The following is a 24,340-nucleotide window of genomic DNA, read 5'->3' on the forward strand; positions in this document are numbered from 1 at the left end:
GGTGTTAGCTGAAAAACGCCAGGGGTTGCCAGCGACCCTCGATGAGCTGCTCCAGCACCCCACCGACTGCCGTGTTAGGTGCGTCCACGGTGAGGGCGGTAGGGACGTCCATTCTGGGGTGCACTAGCATCGCGGCGTTTGCCAAGGCTTCTTTCGTTTTAATGAAAGCGGCAGCGGACTCCTCGTCCCAGGTAATGTCCTTGCCTGGACCTGACATCAGGGCGAACAGGGGGCACATGATTCGGGCAGCTGAAGGGAGGAAGCGGTGGTAGAAATTTACCATACCCACGAATTCCTGAAGGCCTTTGATTGTGGTGGGTCGGGGGAAATGGCGGACTGCGTCTACCTTAGCGGGCAGAGGGTTGCCCCGTCTACAGTGATCTTGTGACCCAGGAAGTCTATGGTGTCGAGCCCGAACTGGCATTTGGCCGGGTTGATTGTTAGACCGTATTCACTCAGTCGGGCGTAGAGTTGACGGAGATGGGACAGATGCTCCTGATGGCTGCTGCTGGCTATGAGGATGTCATCCAAATAGATGACAGCGAAGTCCAGGTCGTGTCCCACCGCGTCCATTAACCGCTGAAACGTCTGTGCGGCATTCTTCAGGCCAAACAGCATGCGGAGGAACTCGAAAAGGCCGAACGGGCTGATGAGTGCTGTTTTGGGGACGTCGTCAGGATGCATCGGGATTTGATGGTATCCCCGAACGAGGTCTACCTTGGAGAAGATCCATGCGCCTTGCAGGTTTGCTGCAAAGTCCTGAATGTGTGGCACAGGGTAGTGGTCCGGTGTTGTAGCCTCGTTCAGCCTGCGGGTAGTCACCACATGGTCTCCAGCCCCCTGATGCTTTGGGCACCATGTGCAGGGGGAACGCCCATGGGCTGTCGGACCGCCATATCATCCCCAATTCCTCCATCCTCTTGAACTCCTCCTTCGCCAGTCGGATCTTGTCCGGGGGAAGCCTTCGAGCACAGGCGTGGAGGGGTGGTCCCCGTGTCGGGATGTGGTGCTGTACGCCGTGTCTGGGCATGGCTGCTCTGAACTGCGGTGCCAGAACCGATGGGAAATCCACCAGGACTCTGGTGAAGTCGTTGTCGGACAGCGTGATGGAGTCTAGGTGTGGGGCTGGCAACTGGGCTTCACCCAGGGAGAACGTTTGAAAGGTCTCGGCGTGGACCAGTCTCTGCCTCGGCAGGTCGACCAGTAGGCTGTGAGACCATAAAAAATCCGCGCCCAGAAGCGGTTGGGCTACGGCGGCCAGTGTGAAGTCCCACGTGAACTGGCTGAAGCCGAACTGTAGCCGCACCGTACGGGTGCCGTAGGTCCTTACTGTGCTGCCGTTCGTGGCCCTCAGGGTGGGACCCAGTGCCCTGTTGCGGGTGTCGTAACTCGTCAGAGGTAAGACGCTGATCTCGGCTCCGGTGTCGACCGAAAAAACGGCGTCCCGACCGCTTGTCCCACACATACAGGAGACTATCCCGATGGCCAGCCGCCGTAGCCATCAGCGGCGGCTGGCCCTGGCATTTCCCGGGAACTTGCAGGGCGGGCTACAGCGCCCCACCGCTGGTGGTAGAAGCACCATTGTTCGTTGGTCTCCTCACCCCTCCCTCTGGGGCTAGTGGGCTCTGCTGCCGGGCCTGGTCTGGTTTGCTGCTGGGAGCGTGGCCTGGTGATCTGTGCGACAGACGCCCCGCTCTCCTTCTTGGCTTTCCACAGCAAGTCCGCCCGGGCTGCCACCTTCCGGGGGTCGCTGAAATCCGCGTCGGACAGCAGCAGGCGGATGTCCTCGGGCAGCTGCTCCAGGAATGCCTGCTCAAACATGAGGCAGGGCTTGTGTCCTCCGGCCAGGGAGAGCATCTCATTCATCAAAGCCGATGGCGATCTGTCTCCCAAACCATCCAGGTGCAGTAAGCGGGCAGCTCGCTCGCGCCGTGAGAGTCCAAAAGTTCTTATGAGCAGGGCTTTGAATTCCGTGTATTTGCCATCCGCTGGGGGAGACTGTATGAACTCCTCAACCTGGGCTGCTGTGTCCTGGTCGAGGGAGCTCACCACATAGTAGTAACGTGTGTCCTCCGAGGTTATCTGCCGAACGTGGAATTGGGCTTCTGCTTGCTGGAACTATAGGTGAGGTTGCAGCGTCCAGAAGCTTGGCAGTTTCAACGAAACTGCATGAACAGATGCGGCATCGTTCATCTTCGGCCCAAATATCGTTTGGGCCGTCGGGGTCACCAATTGTAGCAGTGTGCTACACACAGCGCTGAAATAACAACACGTAGTCGATGCACTGCAGTTACAAAAGAGATTTTATTCGAACTTCGCGACCTCGCTTTAAAGCCTTCCTGATCCCGCCCTCCCCGGGCGGGGATGCTGTAGGGAGCACGTATTCACAGTCCTGTCCCGCGCGCGGGCTTTTCCCCTTGCTGGTGAAGCAGACTTGGCACCCTTTTGGGACTGGCCTTTATGCCGGCGCGCTGGCTATTTGTGAGCCGGTTCAAGTGCGCTAGGAAGTGGGTCGCCACAACTACACCTTTCCTATTCCTCAATTCCACCCAAATAGTTTCCCTAGACGAGCCCTCTAATCTATCCTGCCAGAGCACCGCTATAATATTTTCTCTGACAAGCAATGCAACACCTCCCCCTCTTGTCCCTCTGATTCTATCACACCTGAAGCAACGAAATATTGCTGTTTGTAAGAACTTATACCAAGGAACAATAAAGGTGTAGTAACAATTCCATGACTTGACAGAAATCATACTAAGTGGTAGTGTTCCCATGCACCATTGACCCCTTGAGTGGAGACATGCTGTGATTGATATTGTTGTTTTAGACTAAGTGAGTAACTTAAGTGCATGATGGTGGTGATGGAGGGAGCAAATGCTTAGCGCTGTAAATGAGGAGCCGGTCAAGTGAAGTACATCGTCCTGGAAGTTTACAAGCATCTTTAAGTATTTTTAGAGCTCTACTCATCCATGTGTGGAAATTATTCCTTCACACTGGGTGGTTATACCTTGTAGATGGTGGAAAGGCACGGGGTGTCAGCAAATGAAGTGACTCACTGCAGGATATTCAGCATACAGCCAACTCCTTCCGTCCTTAGAGGTCTGTAAAGATTGGGCATGACATCTAGAACTCTGATAAACTTTTATAGATATGTGGTGGAGAGTATATTGACTAGCTGCAGCGTGGTATGGAAACACCAACGCCTTGAACAGAAAATCCTACAAAAAGCAGTGGATATGACCCCATCCATCACAGGTAAAGCTCTCCCCCCACCATTGAGCACACCTATTGGGAGTGTTCTCAGGAAGACAGTATCTATCATCAAAGACCTCCTCCACCCAGCCCATACTATCTTCTCACTGCTGCCATCAGGAATGAGATAAGGGAGCCTCAGAACCCACGCCACCAAATTCAGAATCAGTTATTACCCCTCATCCATCAAGCTCTTGAACCAGAGGTAATAACTTCACTTGTCCCATCAATGAACTGTTCCCACAACCTTTGGGCTCACTTTCAAGGACTTCATTTCATATTCTTGATATTTATTACATATTTATTCTTTTTCTTTTGTATTTGTAGTTTGTCATCTTTTGCACATTGTTTGTCCATCTTATTGGGTGCAGTCTTTTCATTGATTCTATTATGTTCCTTGGATTTACTGTGTATGCCTAAAAGAACACAAATCTCAGGGTTTTAAATGGTGACATATATGTACTTTGATAATGAACGTACTTTGAACTCCTCCAACCACAGAATATGTAGCTTACCCAGCTGTGCTTTAGTTCAAAAGTCACCCCAGAACATTTATGGTTAGAAAGTCAACTATGGGAACCCCATTGAAAGTCAAGGGTCAGTGGGCAGATTCTCTTGTCAGATGGCCATTACCTGGCATGTGTTACATGCTATCGTCAGCACTCCTTATTCCGCAGGTTCCGCATGCATGGATTCAATCAACTGCGGATCGGGAAAACCCAGAAGTTCTCTCTCCAATACTTGTTGTTTGAGCATTACAGACTATATTTTCTTGTCATTATAACAACTATTTACATAGCATTTACATTGTATTAGATATTATAAGTAATCTAGAGATGATTTAAAAGTACAGGCAATCCCCGGGATATGAACGAGTTCCGTTCCTGAGTCTGTCTTTAAGTCAGATTTGAAGTCGGAACAGGTACATCCAGAATTATTTCGTGTCAGTTAGTCAAACATTTGTCTTTGTATATTATATATTTTACCTTCCTATGCATATAAAACACTTAAGAAACGTATGTATTTCAATAATTAAACCACTGCATTGTTTAGTAATAATTGTAGCTTTCATCGGGGCAGGCCCATTCACAAGCTCCATTAAAATTGTTCCAGTCTTTGACCGACTGTAGCCTAATGCTTTTGCAACAACCGATGGTGTTTCACCTCTTTGCGATCACTTTATTACTTCCACTTTATTTTCAATTGTGATCGTGATTATTTTCGTGAACAGAAACACTGCAGATTCAGAGCTGCGCCGGGTCCTAAAGTCCACCACACTGAGACAGGTTAAATAAGGTCCAGGGTTCTGCTGGGTCCTAAAGACCATCACACTGAGACAGGTTAAATAAGGGACTTGAGCATCCGCAGGGGATCCCGGAACCAGTCCCCCGCGGATAAGGAGGGCCAACTGTATTTATCAGCACATGCCCAAAATTGTCTGGGACTTGATGGATTGCTTCATTTTCTAAAAAGCTGTAAAAGGAAATTAACACGTACAACTGATTGCAAATATCTCAGTTTCAGATCTTAGTGTGGAAGAAAGGCTAATGATGCAGCAGCTCAAAAGGTTTGGTCTGGGGTACTGCTGAGGCACTGTTATGTCATCCAGTACTGCAGCTTCACCAAGTCACCACTTTCATGCATATCAACTGTTATTGCCAGCAAGTCATTCTGCAGTCCTCAGTAAAGCATGGTTGATTCCCTGGTTTGACTGTAATGTCATTGTGAGATAAGCTGGGCCATAAAGTTAACAAATGTGATTAATACAATTCTGCTGCTGCCAATAGGAGCAACTATTTTTGAGCTGCTGAGTCTGTTCTGAAACATCTTCATCTTACTAAATGTATCCCATTAGGCAAGATGATAGTACACCAGTGGTTCCCAACCACTGGGCCGCAAAGCATGTGCTACCGGGCCGCAAGGAAACAATATGATTTGACGATTTGAATCAGCTGCACCTTTCCTCATTCCCTGTCACGTCCACTGTTGGACTTGAACGCACGCGAGGTCATCAGTCGCCTAAACACAGTGATAACCTAGCGCCAGGGATCACTGGTTGGCCTCGGGTAACCGGTGGCCTCACGCGGCTGGTGAGAAGTAAGGATGCTACAGGCCTGGAGTGCGCCGCCTCTAAACCTGTTTAGCACACCGAATGTTCGTGGGGAACCCAGTGCTAAAATATTCGCAGACGACCTAATTTGTGCTCAGGGTTTCGTAAGTAGCAGAGCAGAGCAGTTTCGTAAGTAGCAGAGCACTGCGATCTACTGAAAGCCATCCCTCGAGCCAAACTTTTGTCAGCCGATAGATCCTACCTACCTACGAGGGGGGCGGGCATGCACCCTGTCGCACTCCTTGCTCGGTCAATCGCTCTCTGGACTGCGACCGCCGCGACCCCAGTATGGGGACCTCCTGCCCTTACCTTGTCCTCACTGGTGTGTTGCAATGATTTTATATGCTCATACAAGGAAAATATGCGCTGTGTGTTTACTATCCAAACATTACTTAAAATGCTATGATGCTATTGACTTATAAGTGAGTTATATTTGACTTATCACTATGTTCATGCGAGGAAAATATGCGCTGTGTTTAATATTAAATTCGTTAGATAAACCCTTTTAGAAACGAAATTGAGTGTATTAGCCATTTATAAGTGACTTATAGTTGACTTAACACCTATATTCCGGTCGATATTAACACCCACACTGCCCCCTCCCCCTCAGCCGGTAGGCAAGAATGTTGTCAATATTAAACCAGTCTGAGGTGCAAAAAAGGTTGGTGATGCCTGTAGTACACCATGACAGAACAGAAAGAGAATCTTTAGTAATCCAAACAGAATCACTTCCATTAGCATGCCCAACTTAAGAAAGAGTAAACATTTTATACTTGAGATCAAAGACATTGTCAGAACTCTTACAGCATTGATATCATTGCAATTCAAATATAAAAGCCATATTGCCTCCTGCTTAATCATTTCCTCTATCCATCTTCCTTCTACCTTCTCCACCATTCCATCCTCAGCCCTCTCAGAGCAGCAATTAAAGTAGTTGACAATTTGGACCCTTCACAAGTACCAGGTAGACAGAACATAAAAGAAAAAAGGCATTTGAAATGATGTCACAAAGGGCACACATGTTATCATTTACATACATCAAGATGAGACAGTAAATTGGATTAGATACTGGCTTTGTGGGAGAAGCCAAATGGTAGTAGATAATTGCCTCTCTGCCTGGAGGCTTGCAACTTAAGTGTGCTGTAGGGATTGGTGCTGGGTCCATTGTCATTTGTCATCTAGATCAATGATCTGGATGATAATGTTGTTAACTGGATCAGCAAATTTGCAGATGACACAGAGATTGGGGTTGTAGTGAACAGCGTGGTAGACTATCACCAAGATTGCAGTGGGATTCTGTACCAGCTGGAAAAATGGCAGATTGAATTTAATGCAGACAAGTGCGAGGTGTTCCATTTCAAACCATCTGGAGTATGGTTGGGCTCTGAGGAGTGCGGTAGAATAAAGGGATCTGGGAGTACAGGTCCATAATTCATAGAAGGTGGTGTCACAGGTAGATAGGGTTATAAAGAAAGCTTTTGGCACAATGGCCTTCATAAATCATAGTAATGAGTAGAGGAGATGGGGTCTTATGTTGAGGTTGTGTAAGACATTGGTGAGGCCTAATTTGGAGTACTGTGTGCAGTTTTGGTCACATACCTACAGGAAACATGTAAATAAGGTTGAAAGAGTACAGAGAAAATTTATAAGGACGTTGCAGGATTGGAGGACCTGAGATATAACGAAAGTTTGCATAGGTTAGGACTTTAATATGCTTGGAACATGGAAGATTGAGGGAGATTTGATATAAGTTTACAAAATTATGAGGGGTATAGATAGGGTAAATGCAAGCAGACATTTTCTACTGAGGTTGGCTAGGACTACAACTAAAGGTCATGGGTTAAGGATGAAAGGTGAAAAGCTTAAGGGGAACATGAAGGGAAACTTCTTCACTCAGAGAGTTGTGAGAGCGTGGAATGAGCTGCCAGCGCAAGTGTGCATGGAAGATCAATTTCAACAGTTAAGAGAAATTTGGATAGGTACATGGATGGTAGGGATATGGATGGCTATGTCCAAGTGCAGGTCGATGGGAGTAGGCAGTTTAAATGGTTCAGCACAGATTAGATAGGCTGAAAGACCAGTCTCTGTGCTGTACTTTTCTGACTACGTAAAATTCATTACAGCCCTAACCTCTTTCAGTTGCAAGAGCTAGTTCAACAGTCTAATTAACTGATTCTTAGATGTGAATAACTGCATAACTGCTGAAGCCTGTGCCCAGATCTTCTCTGATTTGACTAACAGTAATCTATATTCAAAAATAAATGCCCACCATAAGAAATAGATGCAACCCATTGAGCTCATGTCTGCTCAGCCAAACCTAGATATCTTTTTCATCTCAGCAACATTCTCAAGGCCCATGTCGCTCCGATTCCTTAATATCAAAACACCTATTTAACTGGGAAAGTAATATTTGCACTACATAGCTCAGTTTCTCCCAATTCCATTTCTTTCTGTGTACAATCCACTTTTTAAAAGAATTTCTATTTTCATAGTGATCAGTGGCAATTTCCTCAATCTAACATGCTACCAAGTTCCCCTTACACCTGAACTTTTATGAATATAATCAGGTTAATTTTCTGCAAGAGTGTGATAGATCCTTAATGGTGATAGAGCATATTGTTACGAATGCGCCACAGCTCTGATGGGCCGAAGGGTGCGGGGTAGCCCCCTCCTTTGTGAGAATCGCAAGATCACTATTACGTCAGTTCAGGAGACCCAGGAAATGAGAGAAAGACATGCAGAATCCACAAAGAGTTGGAATGTGTCCTGGCCTCCGAAAGGCGGACCCATTGATACCGGCTATTGTCTCTTGGAGACGGACTTGTGTATTGCATCCTGTACTATGCATCGAAGCCCCAGGCAATGAACCGAGGGGGAGGTTGGTGGAGGGATTGCATCATCCCAACCTGATTGACACCTGAGACCCTGTGAGTCAGGATAAAAAGAGGGTCTGTGGGAACAGCCCCTCAGACGCACCAGAAGAAACGCTAACGATCCCGTAATAGCAAAAATCAGTGGAGGGCCACGTGCGTCCTTTTCCATTTGCCCCGGAATCGGTGGGCCCTGTACCACGGCAGAACTGTTTTTAGCTAACAACGGGGAAATCAACTCCCAATGACTCTCGAAGGATTGACATCATAAAAGGAATGGGCAAGTTTTAACCCGTCTTTCTCTCCAACCCAAAAGCTGCAACTTGAATGAACTGAGTGACTTTTATATTTCCATCGGACAATATATTATCCCCCTAGACAACGATAGAGCTATTTCTTATTGATTACTATTAGACCCGCGCTTTTAGATTTAGTTTTGACGACGTATATTATCTGTATGTTTGCCTTGATATTATTTTGTGTATTTTTTATCAATAAATACTGTTAAAAATAGTACCATCAGACTTCAACGGACCTCTATCTTTGCTGGTAAGTGACCCAGTTACAGGGTACGTAACAAATAGCAGATGATTTTAATTTATCTAACATTGACTATAACAGTGCCAAAGGTTCATATAGGGCAGAATTTGGTGGGGTTCAGTTGTTTTCCGACCTTGACAATTTACTTGCAAATATTTTGTAATGATGCAAGGAGACATCGTCAGTGTGCTGTTGATTGTGGTGGATGCTTGGCCTTTATATATCTTTCAACTAGCTGGCTGGACATCATTTCGGAAACTCAGTTGCAATGTGAAGAGGAAATATCTTCGCTGATCGGCTGTGTGGCAAACTTCGCACATTGTGGTCTGGAATTCTGCCTGCATCAGCTCATAAATAGGATCAAGGTCTACGTAATTGTTTATAGAACTGTTCACAGAAAACTATGCTTCTAGGAACTCTCTCGCATGCCATGTGTTCGCTTGCCCTGTGACTTTCACTGATGCCCAGTCAAATTTGTGCTCTTCTCAATCTTCACGGGTTGAGACAAGGGAGGGTTAATCATGCTCCTTTACAGCCAGTTGACGTTCATGGATCCTTGTGGATAGTTTTCTCCTAATTTAGCCCAAGTAATATTTAGTTCATTCTTTAGGCCTGCAAAGTACTTTCCTCAATATTGCTATATGACAAGATCAACGTGGTCTACAAAATCCAATACAAGGACTGGAACAAATACTAGGTCAGGCAAAATTCTAGCCACAACACATGAAGTTTGCTCCACAGCCAATCGGCAATGAGATTTCCTCCCCACATCACAAATGAGTTTCCAAAATGACATCCAATCAGCTAACTGAAAAGTATATAAAGGCCAAGATCAGAAGGACACACCACAATCAACAGTGCACTAATGAAGTCTCCTCATATGGTGATGAAACATTTGAAAGCAAGTTGCCAAGGTCAGAGAACAACTCAACCCAACCATCAACTACCCAAGTCACATATCTTCCAAATTATTTCCAGGTCAGAATTTGTTATGCAGGTCCAGAAAAGTTTTTTCAAGTAATCTATACATGTCCCTATTAGAGAAAAGGAAACACTTGACCTCCTCTTGAAAAATGAGGCAATGCAAGAAACTGGAGTGTCAGTTGGAAGCATTTTGGGACCACTAATCATATTTCTAGCTATGGAAAGATAGGCCAGTTTTACAAATTAAAATCCTAAATTGGGGCAAGTCTAATTTTGAAGGTAATATAGACAAGTACTTGCAAAGTTTGACTGAAAAAGGCTTTTTATAAGTGAGACAGGGAGAGTTCAGTGTTAATATTTTCTTACAGAGTCTGTGAGGATAAGGGAATCCTCACTAATAAAGGTTATTGAGTTCCCAGTCAGGAAAAAGGAAGCATAAATTAGGAATATGTATCTGAGATTAATCAAGTCCTTTAAGGAAAATTAGGCTTGCAAAAGTACACTGAAGGAAATCAGAACGGCAAAAAGAGGTCATGACATACTCTTGGCAGATAAGGTAAAGAAGAATTCTAAGAGATTCGGTAAGTATAGTATTAAGAAGAAAAGCACAATTAGAAAGAGAATAAGTAAGGTCCCCTTAAGCATCAGTGCAGTTGTCCATGTGTGGAGTAAACAGGAGGTGGGCAAGATCTTAAATTAATACTTCTCTGTACTTAGTGTGGAGAAACTTATGGAAACCAGGGAATTCAGGGAATAGAACAGTGATGTTTTGAACCATATTGATATTACTGGTAGTACTGGTGATCTTGAGACTGAGAAAGGTGAATAAATCCCCACAGCCTGACCAAGTACATCTTAGGACATTGTGGGAAGCAAGGGAAGATTTCTATCTTCCTTAGTCATATGAGTGAGCTAGTAGAAGAATGAAAGGTGGCTAATGTCATGCCTTTATTCAAGAAGGGCTGAAAGGACAGACTAGAGAAGTACAGGCCATCAAACCTAGCATCAGCTGAGGGAAACTACTGGCAGGGATTGAGAGAGGCAAGGCTGTTTGGGGATAGTCAGCAGGCCACATGATTCAAGTTTGTTTGTTTCATCAGATACAAAAAAATGTTATGCTGATTTTCATTTGATTTTATATTGGGTACCTAGTATAACAATTGGCAGGAAATATGCTGCAGATAGATTTCAGCAAAATGAGTATAGAAGCAAGCATTATTTCAAGTGCAACTTTACAAGTACACCTCAACAGAAGATACATTCTGACATTAAGTTTTTCTGTGTTACGTACCCCGTAACTGGGTCACTTAACAGCAAAGATAGAGAGGTCCGTTGAAGTCTGATGGTACTATTTTTAACGGTATTTATTGATAAAAATACACAAAAATATCAATGCAAACATACATATAATATACGTCGTCAATACTAAATCTAAAAGCGCGGGTATAATAATAATCAATAAGAAATAGCTCTATCGTTGTCTAGGGGATAATGTATTTTCCGATGGAAATATAAAAGTCACTTTAGTTCATTCAAGCTGTAGGCTGCAGCCTTTGGTTGGAGTCAAGAGAGAGAGTTAAACTTGCCCATTCCTTTTATGAGGTCAATCCTTCGAGAGTCGGTGGGGGCTGAATTTTCCTTTGTTGTTAGCTAAAACCGTTCTTCCGTGGCAAGACTCACCAATTCCGAGGCAAATGGAAAAGGACGCACGTGGGCTGTTTCCACTGGCTTTCGCTATTACGCTGTTACAGGAGTTCTAGCGTTTCTTCTGGTGCGTCTGAAGGGGCTGTTCCCCAGACCCTCTTTTATCCTGACTCACAGGGTCTCAGATGTCAATCAGGTTGGGATGATGCAATCCCTCACCAACACCCCCCCCACCCCTCGGTTCATTGCCTGGGGGCTTCGATGCATCGTACAGTATTCAATACACAATCCCGTCTCCAAGAGACAATAGCCGGTATCAATGGTTCTGCCTTTCGGAGGCCAGGACACATTCCAAACTCTTTGTGGATTCTGCATGTCTTTCTCTCATTTCCTGGGTCTCCTGAACTGACTTAATAGTGATCTTGCGATTCTCAAAAAGGAGGGGGCCACGGACGTAACATCTGGTACAAGTGACATACAAACTCATGTTTGAGCACAATTTAACTACTGCATTTTAAACTGTAACAGGAAATGCTGTGGTTACTACCAACCAAAATGGGATACATGTATAAAATGGGCTTAAACTGTTGTAAAGTTAATCATACCTTAAATAGATGTACCTTTTAATCATAAGCTATATTAAGCAAAAATTATTTATCATACAAATGTCCCATACTTTCACACTGGAGGAAAATGAACTGAATACCAAGTTTTATAAAGGTAAGGTTTTGCATAGGTAAGCTAGAAACAAACTGTACCTGCTGTTATGCATGAACCAGAAGATGCAGCAATTTGAAAGAACAGCTTCAAAAATCCTTACCAACAATTCAATTATATGAAGAGTGTGTGTGCACAAACTATCTATATCTATTAGAGAATGGGACAGGACAGTTACAGAAGTTTCTGTTAGGGAACACTTTGTAACTAATAGCATTATGATCACTAGATACAAAGTAAATATGGAAAAAGATAGGTCTGCTCTGTGGATTGTGATTCTAAATTGGAGGAATTGGGACAGGCTGTTTTCTGGCAAAGGCATATTTACTAAGTGGAAGGCCTTCAAAAGTGAAATTTTGAGAGTACAAAGCTTGTCTGTGGTTGTCAGAATAAAAGGTAACGTTAACAGGTGTAGGGAACCTTGGTTTTCAAGAGATATTGCGGCTCTGGGTTAAGAAAAAAAAAGGTTTTGTAGGGAGGAACAAATGAGGTACTTATGGAGTATAAGAAATGCAAGAGAACACTAATAAATCAGGAGAGCTAAAAGAAGGTATGAAGTTTCCCTAGCAGACAAGGTAAAGGATAATCCTAAGGGATTCTAAAAGTATGTTAAGACCAAAAAGATTGCAAGGGACAAATTTGGTCCTCTGGAAGATCAGTATGGTTATCTATGTATGGAGCCAAAAGAGATGGGGGAGATGTTAAATGGATTTTTTGCATCTGTATTTATTCAGGAAATGGCCACAGAGTCTATAGAAGTGAGACAAAGCAGCTGTGAGGTCATGAATCCTATACAGATTAAAAAGGAGGTGGCGTTTGCTGTCTTGAGACAAATTAGGGTGGATAAATCCTCAGGGCCTGATAAGGTGTTCCTCAAACCCTTTGGGAGGCAAGTGCAGAAATTGCAGGGGCCCTAGCAGAGATATTTAAATCATCCTTAGCGAAAGGTGAGATACCTGAGAATTGGAGGATAGCTATTGGTGTTCTGCTGTTTAAGAAAGGCTCTAAAAATAAACCAGGAAATTATAGGCCGGTGAGCTTTACATTGGTAGTGGGAAAGCTACTGGAAGGCATTCTACGGGACCAGATATATGAGCATTTGGATAGACGTGGACTGATTAGGGATAGTCAGCACAGCTTTGTGCATGGAAGGACATATCTATCCAATCTCAGAGTTTTTCCAAGGAGATAACCAGGAAGGTTGAAGGCAAGGCAGTGGATGTTGTCTAACTACATGGACTTTTGACAAGGTGCCGCATGTGAGGTTGGTCAAGAAGGTTCAGTTGCTTGGCATTCAAGAAGAGGTAGTAAATTGGATTAGATATTATCTTTGTGGGAGAAGCCAGAGAGTGACAGTAGATAGTTGCCTCTCTGACAGGAGTGCCGCAAGGATTAGTGCTGGGTCTGTTGTTGTCATCTACATCAATGATCTGGATGATAATGTAGTTAACTAGATCAGCAAATTTATGGATGACACCAAGATTGGGGCTGTAGTGGACAGTGAAGAAGGCAGCAGTATCTGGACAAGCTGGAAAAATGAGCTGAAAATGGCAGATAAAATTTAACACAAATTTGAGGTGTTGTTCTTCGGTAGGACTAACCAGGGGGTAGGTCATACCCAGTACGCGGTGGGGCTCTGAAGAGTGTGGTAGAATAATGGGATCTGGGGATACAGGTCCATATTCATTAAAAGTGGTGTCACAGGTAGCTACTGTCATAGCTTTTGGCAGAATGGCCTTCATAAATCAAGGTATTGAGTACAGGAGGTGAGATGTTCTGTTGAATTTGTACAAGATGTTGGTAAAGCCTAACTTGGAGTATCGTGTGCAAGTTTGGTCACCAACTTGCAGGAAAGATGCAAATAAGGTTGAAAGATTACAAGAAAAAATTTACAAAGATGTTGCCGGGACTGGAGGAGCTGAGTTATAAGGGAAGATTGAATAGGTTAGGGGTTTTATTCCTGGAACGTAAAAGACTGAGGGGGAAATCTGATACAAGTATACAAAATTATGAGGGGTATAGATAGGGTAAATGCTAACAGGCATTTTCCAATGAGGTTGGCTGGGACTACAATTGGAGTTTATGGACTCAGGATGAAAGCTAGAATGTTTAAAGGACACACGAGGGAAACTTCTTCTCAAGGCCATGAGAGTGTGGAACAAGCTGCTAGCTCAAGTGGAGGACGAGATTTCAACATTTAAGAGGAGTCTGAATAGCTACATGGATGGAAAGGATATGGAGGGTTATAGTCCTGATGCAGTTCGATGGGACTGGCAGTTTAACTGGTTTGGCATGGACTAGAAGGGCCTGGTTCTGTGCTGTACATTTCTATGGCTCTCTAAATCTATAAACTACTTGCAAATGAACAAACTTGGTACATTTTAATGAAGAATCATCACAGAATTATAGAAGAATTAAATCATCTCAGATGTTCAGCAAGAAAACTGAAGACTGCTTAAATATTAAGGAAACATTTGTAACAGTAGATGCTGCTTAATATTTTATTCTAGCCATTCATTTGGAATGTAGTCATGGATTCCATTATAGCATCTAGGAATTTCCTGCTGTTGAGAACATTATTCCAGGAAGGAGGGAGTTTATGTCAACACGGATAACGCAAATTGACCCCTCTCCAAAGACATGAACTGACATTTTTCAATTAGGAAAACACAATAGAACTTGTAATCTTTTTAGTACTAAACACAAGGGCTTTCATATCCCATATTTGCACATTGGTTAGAACAGTGCTCTGTACTATATTATTTAATACAAGTTTACTCTGTATGATAAACAGGACTCTATCAGAGCAGAGAATAAAACACTTTTTTAGCAACAAATAAATTAGAAACACTTACTGAGTCGCAAGGCCTGAATTTTAACGGTATTATTACTCCAATACCATGACACAATTGAAGAAAACATAGAAAAGTGTTCCTGGTGCACAAACTTAAATTCTTATCTCCACATTTGCTCAAAGAGAAAAACCAGGTTTGGACAGTGGGAGGAAGAGAAACTAAAGTCTCAGGCACAACAATAAAGTAGTGGTTAGCACAACACTATTACAGCTCGGTGTGATGTTCAGTTCTGACATCATCTGTTAGGAGTCTGTACGTCCTTCCCGTGAAATACATGGGTTTTCTCCCACAGTCCAAAGGCATACTGATTAATGTTAATTGATCATTGTAAATTGTCCTATGATTAGGATAGGGTTAAATCGGGGGCTGCTGGGCTGTGTGGTTTGAAGGACCAGAAGGCCCTATTCCGCTCAGTGTCTCAATAAAAATAAATAAATAAATGAAATATAGTTTCTCATGTGCTGTGGCAGGAGGAGAGGAAGGCTATTAACTAAATAAAAGGCAACTTATTTAAAATTTGTAATTATTAGTTTCCAGGGCCTGATGGTTACCAATGACATCAGGGAACAAAACCTGCTCCAGGGTAAGCTAAAACAACTAAAATTCGGATAAATACAAGTTTAGAGGTAACTCCACCATGGATGGTCTGTTGTAGTAAATGTCTCAACTTACATGCTCATTGAAAGCCACTCCCCCATGGAAGGCAGGGACTGGCCCATGTTAGGAGCACTGCAGCCCCTCCTACTAGGCTCCGTTTAGCCGATGACATCATAGTTCTAGAGGGGTTTAAATCTTTTTCCTCTCGTGTCACTGTGGACCAGGTAGATGAGGGTGTCATGAAAAAGGTCGACAGTAGGGGGTGCTGCAGTGTAAAAGGCCTGGGCACACACTTTACACAAGTAACACACACAAAATGCTGGTGGAACGCAGCAGGCCAGACAGCAACTATAAGAAGCACTGTCAACGTTTCGGGCCGAGACCCTTCGTCGACAGTGCTTCTCCCTATAGATGCTGCCTGGCCTGCTGCATTCCACCAGCATTTTGTGTGTGTTGCTTGAATTTCCAGCATCTACAGATTTCCTTGTGTTCACTTTACACAAGTATTTGCCAGCCTCTATAGCCCCTTCAGCCTCCATGAAACAGGGTGAGGAAGAGCAGGTGGCTGGGGGAAAAGGATCTTGGGAAGGACAACACAACAGGTCTCACCAAGACAACTACCAGAGTGTCCTCTGCTTATGAATTCATGGAGCTGGGGCTTGGGTATAGGCAGAAGCCAAGGGAGCTTCTACCTACATGGTTGCTGAGGATCTGGGATGCAGTGAGGGGGAGCTGTAGTGAGTTTATTCAACAGGGAAATAGCAGATGGATCTCTGGGGGGGGGGGGGGGGGGGGAGGTAGAAAGAAAAGGAGAGCAGGCCAGCATCGCACAATGCAATCAACAATGCCCTGAGAGTGCCACCCACTTCCCATGGGGTGAGGAATTGGTACTGGGCACAGCGATAGTGAACAGGTATCCCCCACTCTTTGAGTGGGATTTGCAACACTGTGGAGAGAGGGACAAGATCCCTTCGCAAGTGGGACAGCAACATCCCAATGGAAGATGAGAGGATAAACTTGACCACGGTGGGATATTTAGTTAAAGAAGCACCTCGTGATCTAAAGGGAGTGGAGCTACAGATATGCCAACAGAAGGACCAAATACCTCATCCCTAGGAAAGGAAGGATCTTAGCCTGCAAGCCACCCAAGTTCAACTTGAAAGACTGGCCCAGGATAGAGGGCTCTAGTGAGTTACTGATGGCAGCCTATGCTCCAGTAGGGGGGATGGTTTTAAGTGAGTAAATAAGTTTAGAGGCAAGTAGAACATTTAAAAAAAAATCTTTTTATCAGCACTTCTGGTTTAAGGTGGTACTTCTGAAGATTTACGATTTCTTCTAAAATCATTATTAATAATACCTTTTAAAGTAAATTAGGGTAAATATCACCACAAACCATGAAGCAGCGAGCAAAGGCAAAGCAAATTCATGGGGTGTGTCCTGCTAAGGTGCTGCAAAATCGACGCACTTGGAGTTGGAGCCATACTGGTTGGAGTGTACAATTCATAAGGGAGAAGCCAGGACTGAGAGTTCAGATGCCCTTCCAATTAACCTGGGTATGAGGGTGAATCGTTCTAAATGCCAAGCTGAATCAAACAGGTCGAGAATGGATTCTTCGGCAGCAGAATCCAGGAGCAAAGCAAATCAATGAGCAGCATTCTAGGCCCGGAGCGATTCGCCCTGGTGAGGCCCGGGTCCTAATGTGAGGTACAATCCACTGTTTGGACAATCTAAATGCTTCCCATATAGACCAGAAAAGAAGGGTGTCGAGAGTTGGACGAGGATGGATCGCTCTGGGCGCCAAGCCAATTTGGAGAGGTTGAGAACAGTTCCTTCAGCAACAAAATCTAGGCACGGAGTGATTCACCAGCGGCAGGGCCAGGGTCTTAGTGCGAGGTTCAGACAATTTAAATGCCAGCCCAGATTGTCAGACGACTGCCCCCAGCTGCTGTACTTCATGTCTGCAAACTTTGCTGTGATTTGCCTTGTTAATATGATGAACTGAATACTGAAGCTTTAGGCCTACTTCGGGATGCTCCAGGGATTTGGATCCAAGGACTCAATTTGATACAGAATGCTGTTGTTGTTGCTCGCTTCTATTGTTTCTATGATTTGTTTTATTTTTTCTCTCTTTCTCTGTGGGCATTGGGGGATGGGTCTTTTTTTAAAAAATTGGGTTCTTTCAGATTTCTTATTTTGCGACTGCCTGTACACAAACAAATCTCAAGATCAAGATTGTGTAACTTATACATTCTTTGATAATAAATGCAATTCAAAACTTTGAATTCAAGAAACAATCTGATCAAACTTCCCCAAGCTGGGTGGTGTATAGCAGTTCAAAATAAACTTACCAGAACTTGATGGCTTCTGTTGCATTCAGATTTCCTTTGTGGCTATAATAGTGAAAAAGAGTGAGGAACCTCTCCAAGCAGTTGATTTTGACCTATTAAAAAAAAACCACACAATTCAAAAACTTCAACACAAGAAATTACACTCGATGGACCTAAAATTGCCTAACTAGCAAAGTACATAATGCATCTCATTTTTATTTGAAGGAAATTAGTTTATAACAACATGGAACTCAATTTGTACAAAGCACTCAAAGAGAACACTTTACCTTTCAGGCCAATTTCAACAGATGATAAATCCAACAAAAGAAACACCTGATTGCAAATGTGTGTCATAGGTACATGAACGAATTTAACACAGTGAAGTGGTTCCAAGAGTTGGGGAATCGAAAACTAGAGGGTATAGATTTAAAGTGAGTGGGGAGACATTTAGTTGGACTAAAGAAAACTTATAGCCCAGAATATGGAATGAGCTGCCAGAGGACGTTATTGTAGCAGGTACATTAACAACATTTAAAAAGCATTTGGACAGGTGCATGGATAGGGAAGATTTAGAGGGATATAGGCTAAATGAGATTTGGTTGGCATGGACTAGTTGGGCCAAAGGTCTGTTTCTGTGATGTATAACTCTACAGTTTCAAAACAAAAGAAAAAAAACAAGGCATCTCCAGTTTGTTCTGCCATTCAAATTATCAGTTCAGAATTTCTACTTTAACTTCACATTCCACACTTCCCCTTGAATACCAAAAATACATGCTCAACAACTCTGCATCAAACAAAATGTGCAAAAAAAATTCTGATCAAAAGTCCAAATGGATAATAAGATTAAACTAACTTTTGCTTTGTTAAGTTTTCTTTTAAAAAAATTAAAAATCCAGTGGTTAAATTAAAAATTGTTTAAACAACTACTCTTCACCTGATGAGCCACTGAAGATTCAGTTCAAGATCTGCACTGGATCCAGTGAAATTTGAGGACAGGGTGGGGGGGAGGGAGGTGGGTGGTAGAGGAGTTACATCAGGAAGGTCGTCTGGAGTTAGATTGGACACTGGGACAATTAGAGGTGAAAAAGGCAGCTGGGTTTGGAATGGTGATATTATTGAAAGGAGTACATAAGGGAACTCACCCAAGAGGGTTCCCAATCCCAGACTGAGACATACTTATGTACAATGTCCTGTGTATGTTACTAAAAAGGGCTTCTTTGGTTTGTTACGAGTAGGAATGCTTCTTTGTCTGTTAAATGTTTCTCTCACCGTTGTTTTGCTTTAGAATGGCTGATATGGTAATTGTATTCATTTGTTAATCAATGGGGAATGTTATTGTGTTTTGTGAGGCTGGGAACTTGGGGGAGGGGTTGCGCGGGCTTGGGGTGTGAGGAGGGTCGGGAGGAGAGACGGACGAGGAAGGTGGACGAGCGCTGGACGGCTCATAGGACCACCACGACGGGCGCTGGACGGCTCATAAGACCACCTAGGTCATAAGGTCCTAGGTGCGATGACGTGGCTGTCGGATGATTTGTTGATTGAGCTCCTACGATGTGCACTACACTGACTGAACTTTGATAAGTTGCTGCCTTTTGTTTTTTTCTTTCCTTGTATATATATATATTGTATTGCCTAATACTTCTTTAGTTAATGTTAGTAAATTCTATAAAGTGTATTTCATAACGGTATTTGGTGTGAAGTTGATTCGGTGGGCGGCGCGAGGCATAAACTCGATTCTCACAGCATCTGCGTGTACGGGAGGTAGGTTGGTGTGTGGCTGGATCTCCTTTTCCCCTAGACATATACCAGCCTTTTGGTTAAGTGTTCCATTTGTGGGGGCTCATCCGGGATTGGATTGTCAGGGGGCTGTGGAATGGTGCAGGCAGCAGAGCGGAGATGGACAGAGATAAGATTGTTAGCTGGTGCGAATTTGAAGGTGTACCTGTACAGTACGCATGCGTAGTGAGTGGAGTGGATTTTCGAGTTTCGGGAGACGCGGTAGTGCGGGGGTTAAGTTTGGTGAACGGTATGGGGCAGGTAGAATTGGTAGCTAGACGGTGTGGTACAGAGATGGAGTCTAGCTGGGTGTTGGTTAGTACGACTGCTGACATCAGGACGTTGGAACTGCCGGTGACGGTCAGTGTACTGGGGGAAAAGGGGCTGTGGGGGCTCCACCCCTTCTCCGAGGATGAGGCTGAGGAGACATCGGAGGAGGAGCTAGAGCTAGAGGAAAACCCCAAAGAGGTGGCAGGCACTAGCAAAGGGAGGAGGGAAGAGGGAGTCGTGACTAGGCCCCGCCCCCCAGGTAGGGGGGAAGCCTCGGAGCTGGCAGCCGCACTTAACTCCCTGGTGGGAGTGGCCGAGAGGCCACAGCTGAAGCTGAGGGTTTTCACCGGAGCCAAGCCTACTCCGGACGGGGAGGTGGACTATGAGACCTGGATCGAGCATACGTCTTTGATGTTAGAGGAGTGGCCAGGCTCGGAGGAGGAGAAGAGGCAGTGATTGGTGGGAAGTTTGAGGGGTTTAGCAGCCAAAACAGTTCGGGAGTTGAAAGCTGAAAAGTCTGCGGCCTCAGTGGAGGAATGTATAGAAGTTTTGGAGGGAGCGTTTGGGTTGTCAGGGGAACCCTGGCTGCTTTTAGCAGAGTTCCAACGCCTGGAACAATGGAGAGGGGAAAAGCTCTCCGAGTACATATTTAGGATGGAGGGGATGCTCTCGGGGCTGCGGCGCCGGGGGGTAGTGAAGGCGCCTGATGTGGCTAGCGTGAGGATGAGTCAGTTATTCAGTGGCTTTCTGGAGGAGGACAAGGTGGCGTGGACTATCCGACAGGCTTATAGGAAAGGCCCCCCTCCATCGTTCGAGCAACTGATTAGAGAGGTGCGGGAGGAAGAGAGAGCGTTGGGGCGGAAAAGGGGCGCGGGCCTACGGGAGCAATCCTCAGCGATACAGGAAGTGGTGGCTGGGTGGAGGAATGACAACCCACCAGGGGGTAGAGAACCCCCTCTGGAGGGGAGGGACAGGGGAGGTACCCACTCTCAGGGGCGACCAGTGCCGTGGGTTGGGAGCGGGAGTCGTCCTAGGAGAGGAGGGGCGGCAGGCAGCGTGTGCTTTAACTGTGGGAAGGAGGGGCATTTCAGGTGGGACTGTGGGCGGCCGAGGGTGTGCTATAGCTGTGGAGAGGAGGGACACTTTAGGTGGGATTGTGAGAGACGAGGAGTTCCGCGGAGGACAAGTCCCCCTGCGACTAAGAAGGGAGAGGTGTCGGGAAACTTAGGAGAGGCTCAGTGAGGGAACGGACTGGAGCCTCTGGAGGAACACATTCCCAGAGATCAGCCAGGGGACCACCGGGTGCCCACGCCTCTATTCCAGATGGGCTGGTAGGACCCCGTGCCAGTATGGGCCTACGGATAGAGGGAGTTTACGCAAAAGCCGTTCTGGATACGGGATCGCAGGTGGTCTTTCTACAACCAATATCTAAAGCATTTGCCCGTAACCCCATTTGACGCCCTGCAGATTTGGGGTGTGAGCGAGGGTGACAACCCGTACGATGGGTACCTATCGGTGAGACTGGAGTTCTCGGAGGGCGATGTGGGAGTGTCCGAAGCTATTGAGACATTGGTGTTGGTGTGTCCTGACCCGGTGGAAACCGGTGGTGCTGCCCTCCTGGTGGGGACTAATTCCCCCGTTGTGCGACGGCTCCTGGGAGCTTGTAAGGAGAAAGCGGGGGAAGACTTTCTGGAGACCCTCTCGGTGCATCCAGTGTTTCGAGCAGTGTTCGAAGAAGGGGTTGCCTCCCTAGGACTGGACCCGGAGTGTAAACGAGGGACGGTGTGGTGTACGCAGGCGAGGCCCAAGGTGATCCGACCCGGGGAGGTAGCGCTAGTGATGGGGACCCCCAGATTCCCAGGAGTGCCGACGGGCGAAGCCCTGTTAGTAGACGCCCCGGACGATCTTGAAGGGGAGACACGATTTCCGGCGGGGGCGCTGGTGAGGCCCGAAGTGCAGAGACCAGGGGTGGTACATGCGAGGCGTATAGCTATAAGTGTCAGGAACACCACGGCAAGAGAAATCACCTTTAAGAGGGGAATGCCGCTGGCACATCTGTTCCCGGTGACGGTAATGTCTAGCGCACCAGTGAGGACCCCTAACGGGGAGGGATCGGAGCATCGAAGGGAGCTGACCGCTGAAGTCTTTAACTTCGGGGATTCCCCTGTGTCGCCGGAGTGGAAACACAGGCTAGTGGAGAAGATGCTGAAGATGGAAGCTGTTTTTTCTCGGGGCGAGTTTGATGTTGGCTGCTCCAAAAGCACTCGCCACACCATTCAGGTGACAGAGGACACCCCGTTCCGAGAGAGATCCCGGCGGCTGGCTCCGGCAGATGTTGAGGACGTGCGGCAGCACTTGTGCAAGTTGAAGGAGGCTGGAATCATAGCTGAATCCCGAAGTCCTTATGCGTCCCCAATAGTGGTGGCACGGAAGAAGAATGGGCGAGTGCGCATGTGTGTTGACTACAGGACGTTGAATCGGCAAACTGTCCCTGATCAATATACTGTCCCAAGAGTCGAGGATGCGCTGGCCTGCCTGAGTGGTGCGAAGTGGTTCAGTGTGCTGGATTTAAGAAGTGGGTATTACCAGATCCCGATGAGTCCAGGCGATAAAGAGAAGACCGCTTTTATCTGCCCGCTGGGGTTCATTCAGTTCGAACGAATGCCCCAAGGCATATCGGGAGCCCCAGCCACCTTCCAGAGGCTCATGGAGAGAACTATGGGGGATATTAATCTGTTAGAGGTGCTGGTGTACCTGGACAATTTGATAGTGTTTGGATCGACTTTGGAGGAACATGAGGAGAGGCTGTTGAAGGTGTTGGGCCGGCTTAATGAAGAAGGGTTGAAGCTTTCCCTGGACAAATGCCAGTTCTGCAAGTTGTCTGTTAGCTACGTTGGCCATATCATTTTGCGAGAGGGAGCGGCTACTGATCCAACCAAGATAGAAGCCGTGACCACCTGGCCGAGACCCCAGAAAGTGGGCGTTCTGCGCTCATTTTTGGGGTTCTGTGGGTAATACCGGCGATTTGTGAAAGGATACGCCAAAGTGTGTCACCCGTTGACTCAGCTGCTGTGTGGCTATCCCCCGGTGGGAAAGAAAAGGATGGGGGACCAGAGGCAGGACGCTGGAGGATACTGGAACCCGGCGGAACCTTTTGGCTCGAGATGGGATGATCAATGTGAAGAGGCGTTCCGATCTTTGAAAAGGGCACTGACCCAGGCCCCAGTGTTGGCTTTTGCCGATCCCCAGAAGCCATATGTGCTGCACACGGATGCCAGTCGAAAGGGTCTCGGGGCTGTTCTGTACCAGGAGCATGGCAAAGCATTGAGGCCGGTAGCCTTTGTCAGCCGAAGCTTGTCGCCATCGGAGAGAAACTATCCCACTCACAAGTTGGAGTTCCTGGCGCTGAAGTGGGCGGTGGTGGACAAGCTGGGCGATTACCTGTACGGAGCCAAGTTTGAGGTGAGAACGGATAACAATCCTCTCACTTATATTTTGACTTCGGCAAAGCTGGATGCCACAGGACATCGGTGGCTGGCGGCCTTGTCGGTATATGATTTCAGCCTGAGGTACCGCCCCGGAAGCAAGAATGTCGATGCGGATGCTTTGTCTCGTCGGGAGCCGGGGGAACAGGAGAGGGACGAGGGGTGGGAGAGTGTCCCTGCCCCTGGAGTGAAGGCGATGTGTCAGTTTGCTATCACCGTGAAGGCCGAGGGAAGAGGGAGACCGGAACGAGCCGTGGACCATTTGGGGGTTTTTTGACGACGCCATACCCCTAGCTTACTGTGACCTGACCGCACTGCGGACTAAACAGTTGCCGGAACTGAGTCCGGGGGAAGTGGCAGCTGCTCAGCAAAATGACCCGGGCATTGGCACAGTGTGGAGAGCGGTCGAGAAGGGGGATGGGGCGTTGGCTGAGAAGGCGAAACACCCATTCGTGCCCCTGTTGTTGAAGGAGTGGTCTCGGTTGAAGTTAAAGAACCAAATCTTGTACCAGGTAACGGCGCCTCCGGACCAACCCCACTGTTGGCAACTGGTCCTGCCGGAGGAGTATCGGCAGGCTGTACTCCAGGCCCTACATGATGATTCTGGACACTTGGGGGTGGAAAAGACCTATGGATTACTCAAAGACCCGTTCTACTGGCCCCGGATGAGGGGGGGAAGTCAAAGAATACTGTAGGGGCTGCAGTCGTTGCATCCGGAGGAAGACCCTGCTCGCGCTGGCGGCTCCACTGTCGCACTTGCAGAGTGCGGGACCTCTGGACCTGGTACGTATGGATTTTCTGTCGATTGAGCCTGACACCAGCAACACCGCGAATGTCTTAGTCATCACCGATCATTACACTCGCTATGCTCAGGCATTTCCCACCAAGGATCAGAAGGCGACGACAGTGGCGAAGGTGTTATGGGAGAAGTATTTTGTTTATTACGGCCTTCCCAGGCGAATCCATAGCGATC

General features: G+C 46.2%; 1 protein-coding gene across 2 annotated transcripts in view; it reads right to left on the bottom strand.

Moving 5' to 3' along the window:
* The window catches only part of lyst (lysosomal trafficking regulator), a 316,053-nt gene that overhangs the window by 232,499 nt on the left and 59,214 nt on the right, over nt 1-24,340 (bottom strand). For both annotated transcript variants that reach the window (XM_073056659.1, XM_073056660.1), the window contains exon 2: nt 17,858-17,949. In XM_073056659.1, the coding sequence (XP_072912760.1) occupies nt 17,858-17,949 (92 nt within the window). The remainder of the gene's footprint in view (nt 1-17,857; nt 17,950-24,340) is intronic.

The sequence above is a fragment of the Hemitrygon akajei genome, chromosome 9, assembly GCF_048418815.1.
Source record: "Hemitrygon akajei chromosome 9, sHemAka1.3, whole genome shotgun sequence".
In the NCBI taxonomy this organism is placed as follows: domain Eukaryota; kingdom Metazoa; phylum Chordata; class Chondrichthyes; order Myliobatiformes; family Dasyatidae; genus Hemitrygon; species Hemitrygon akajei.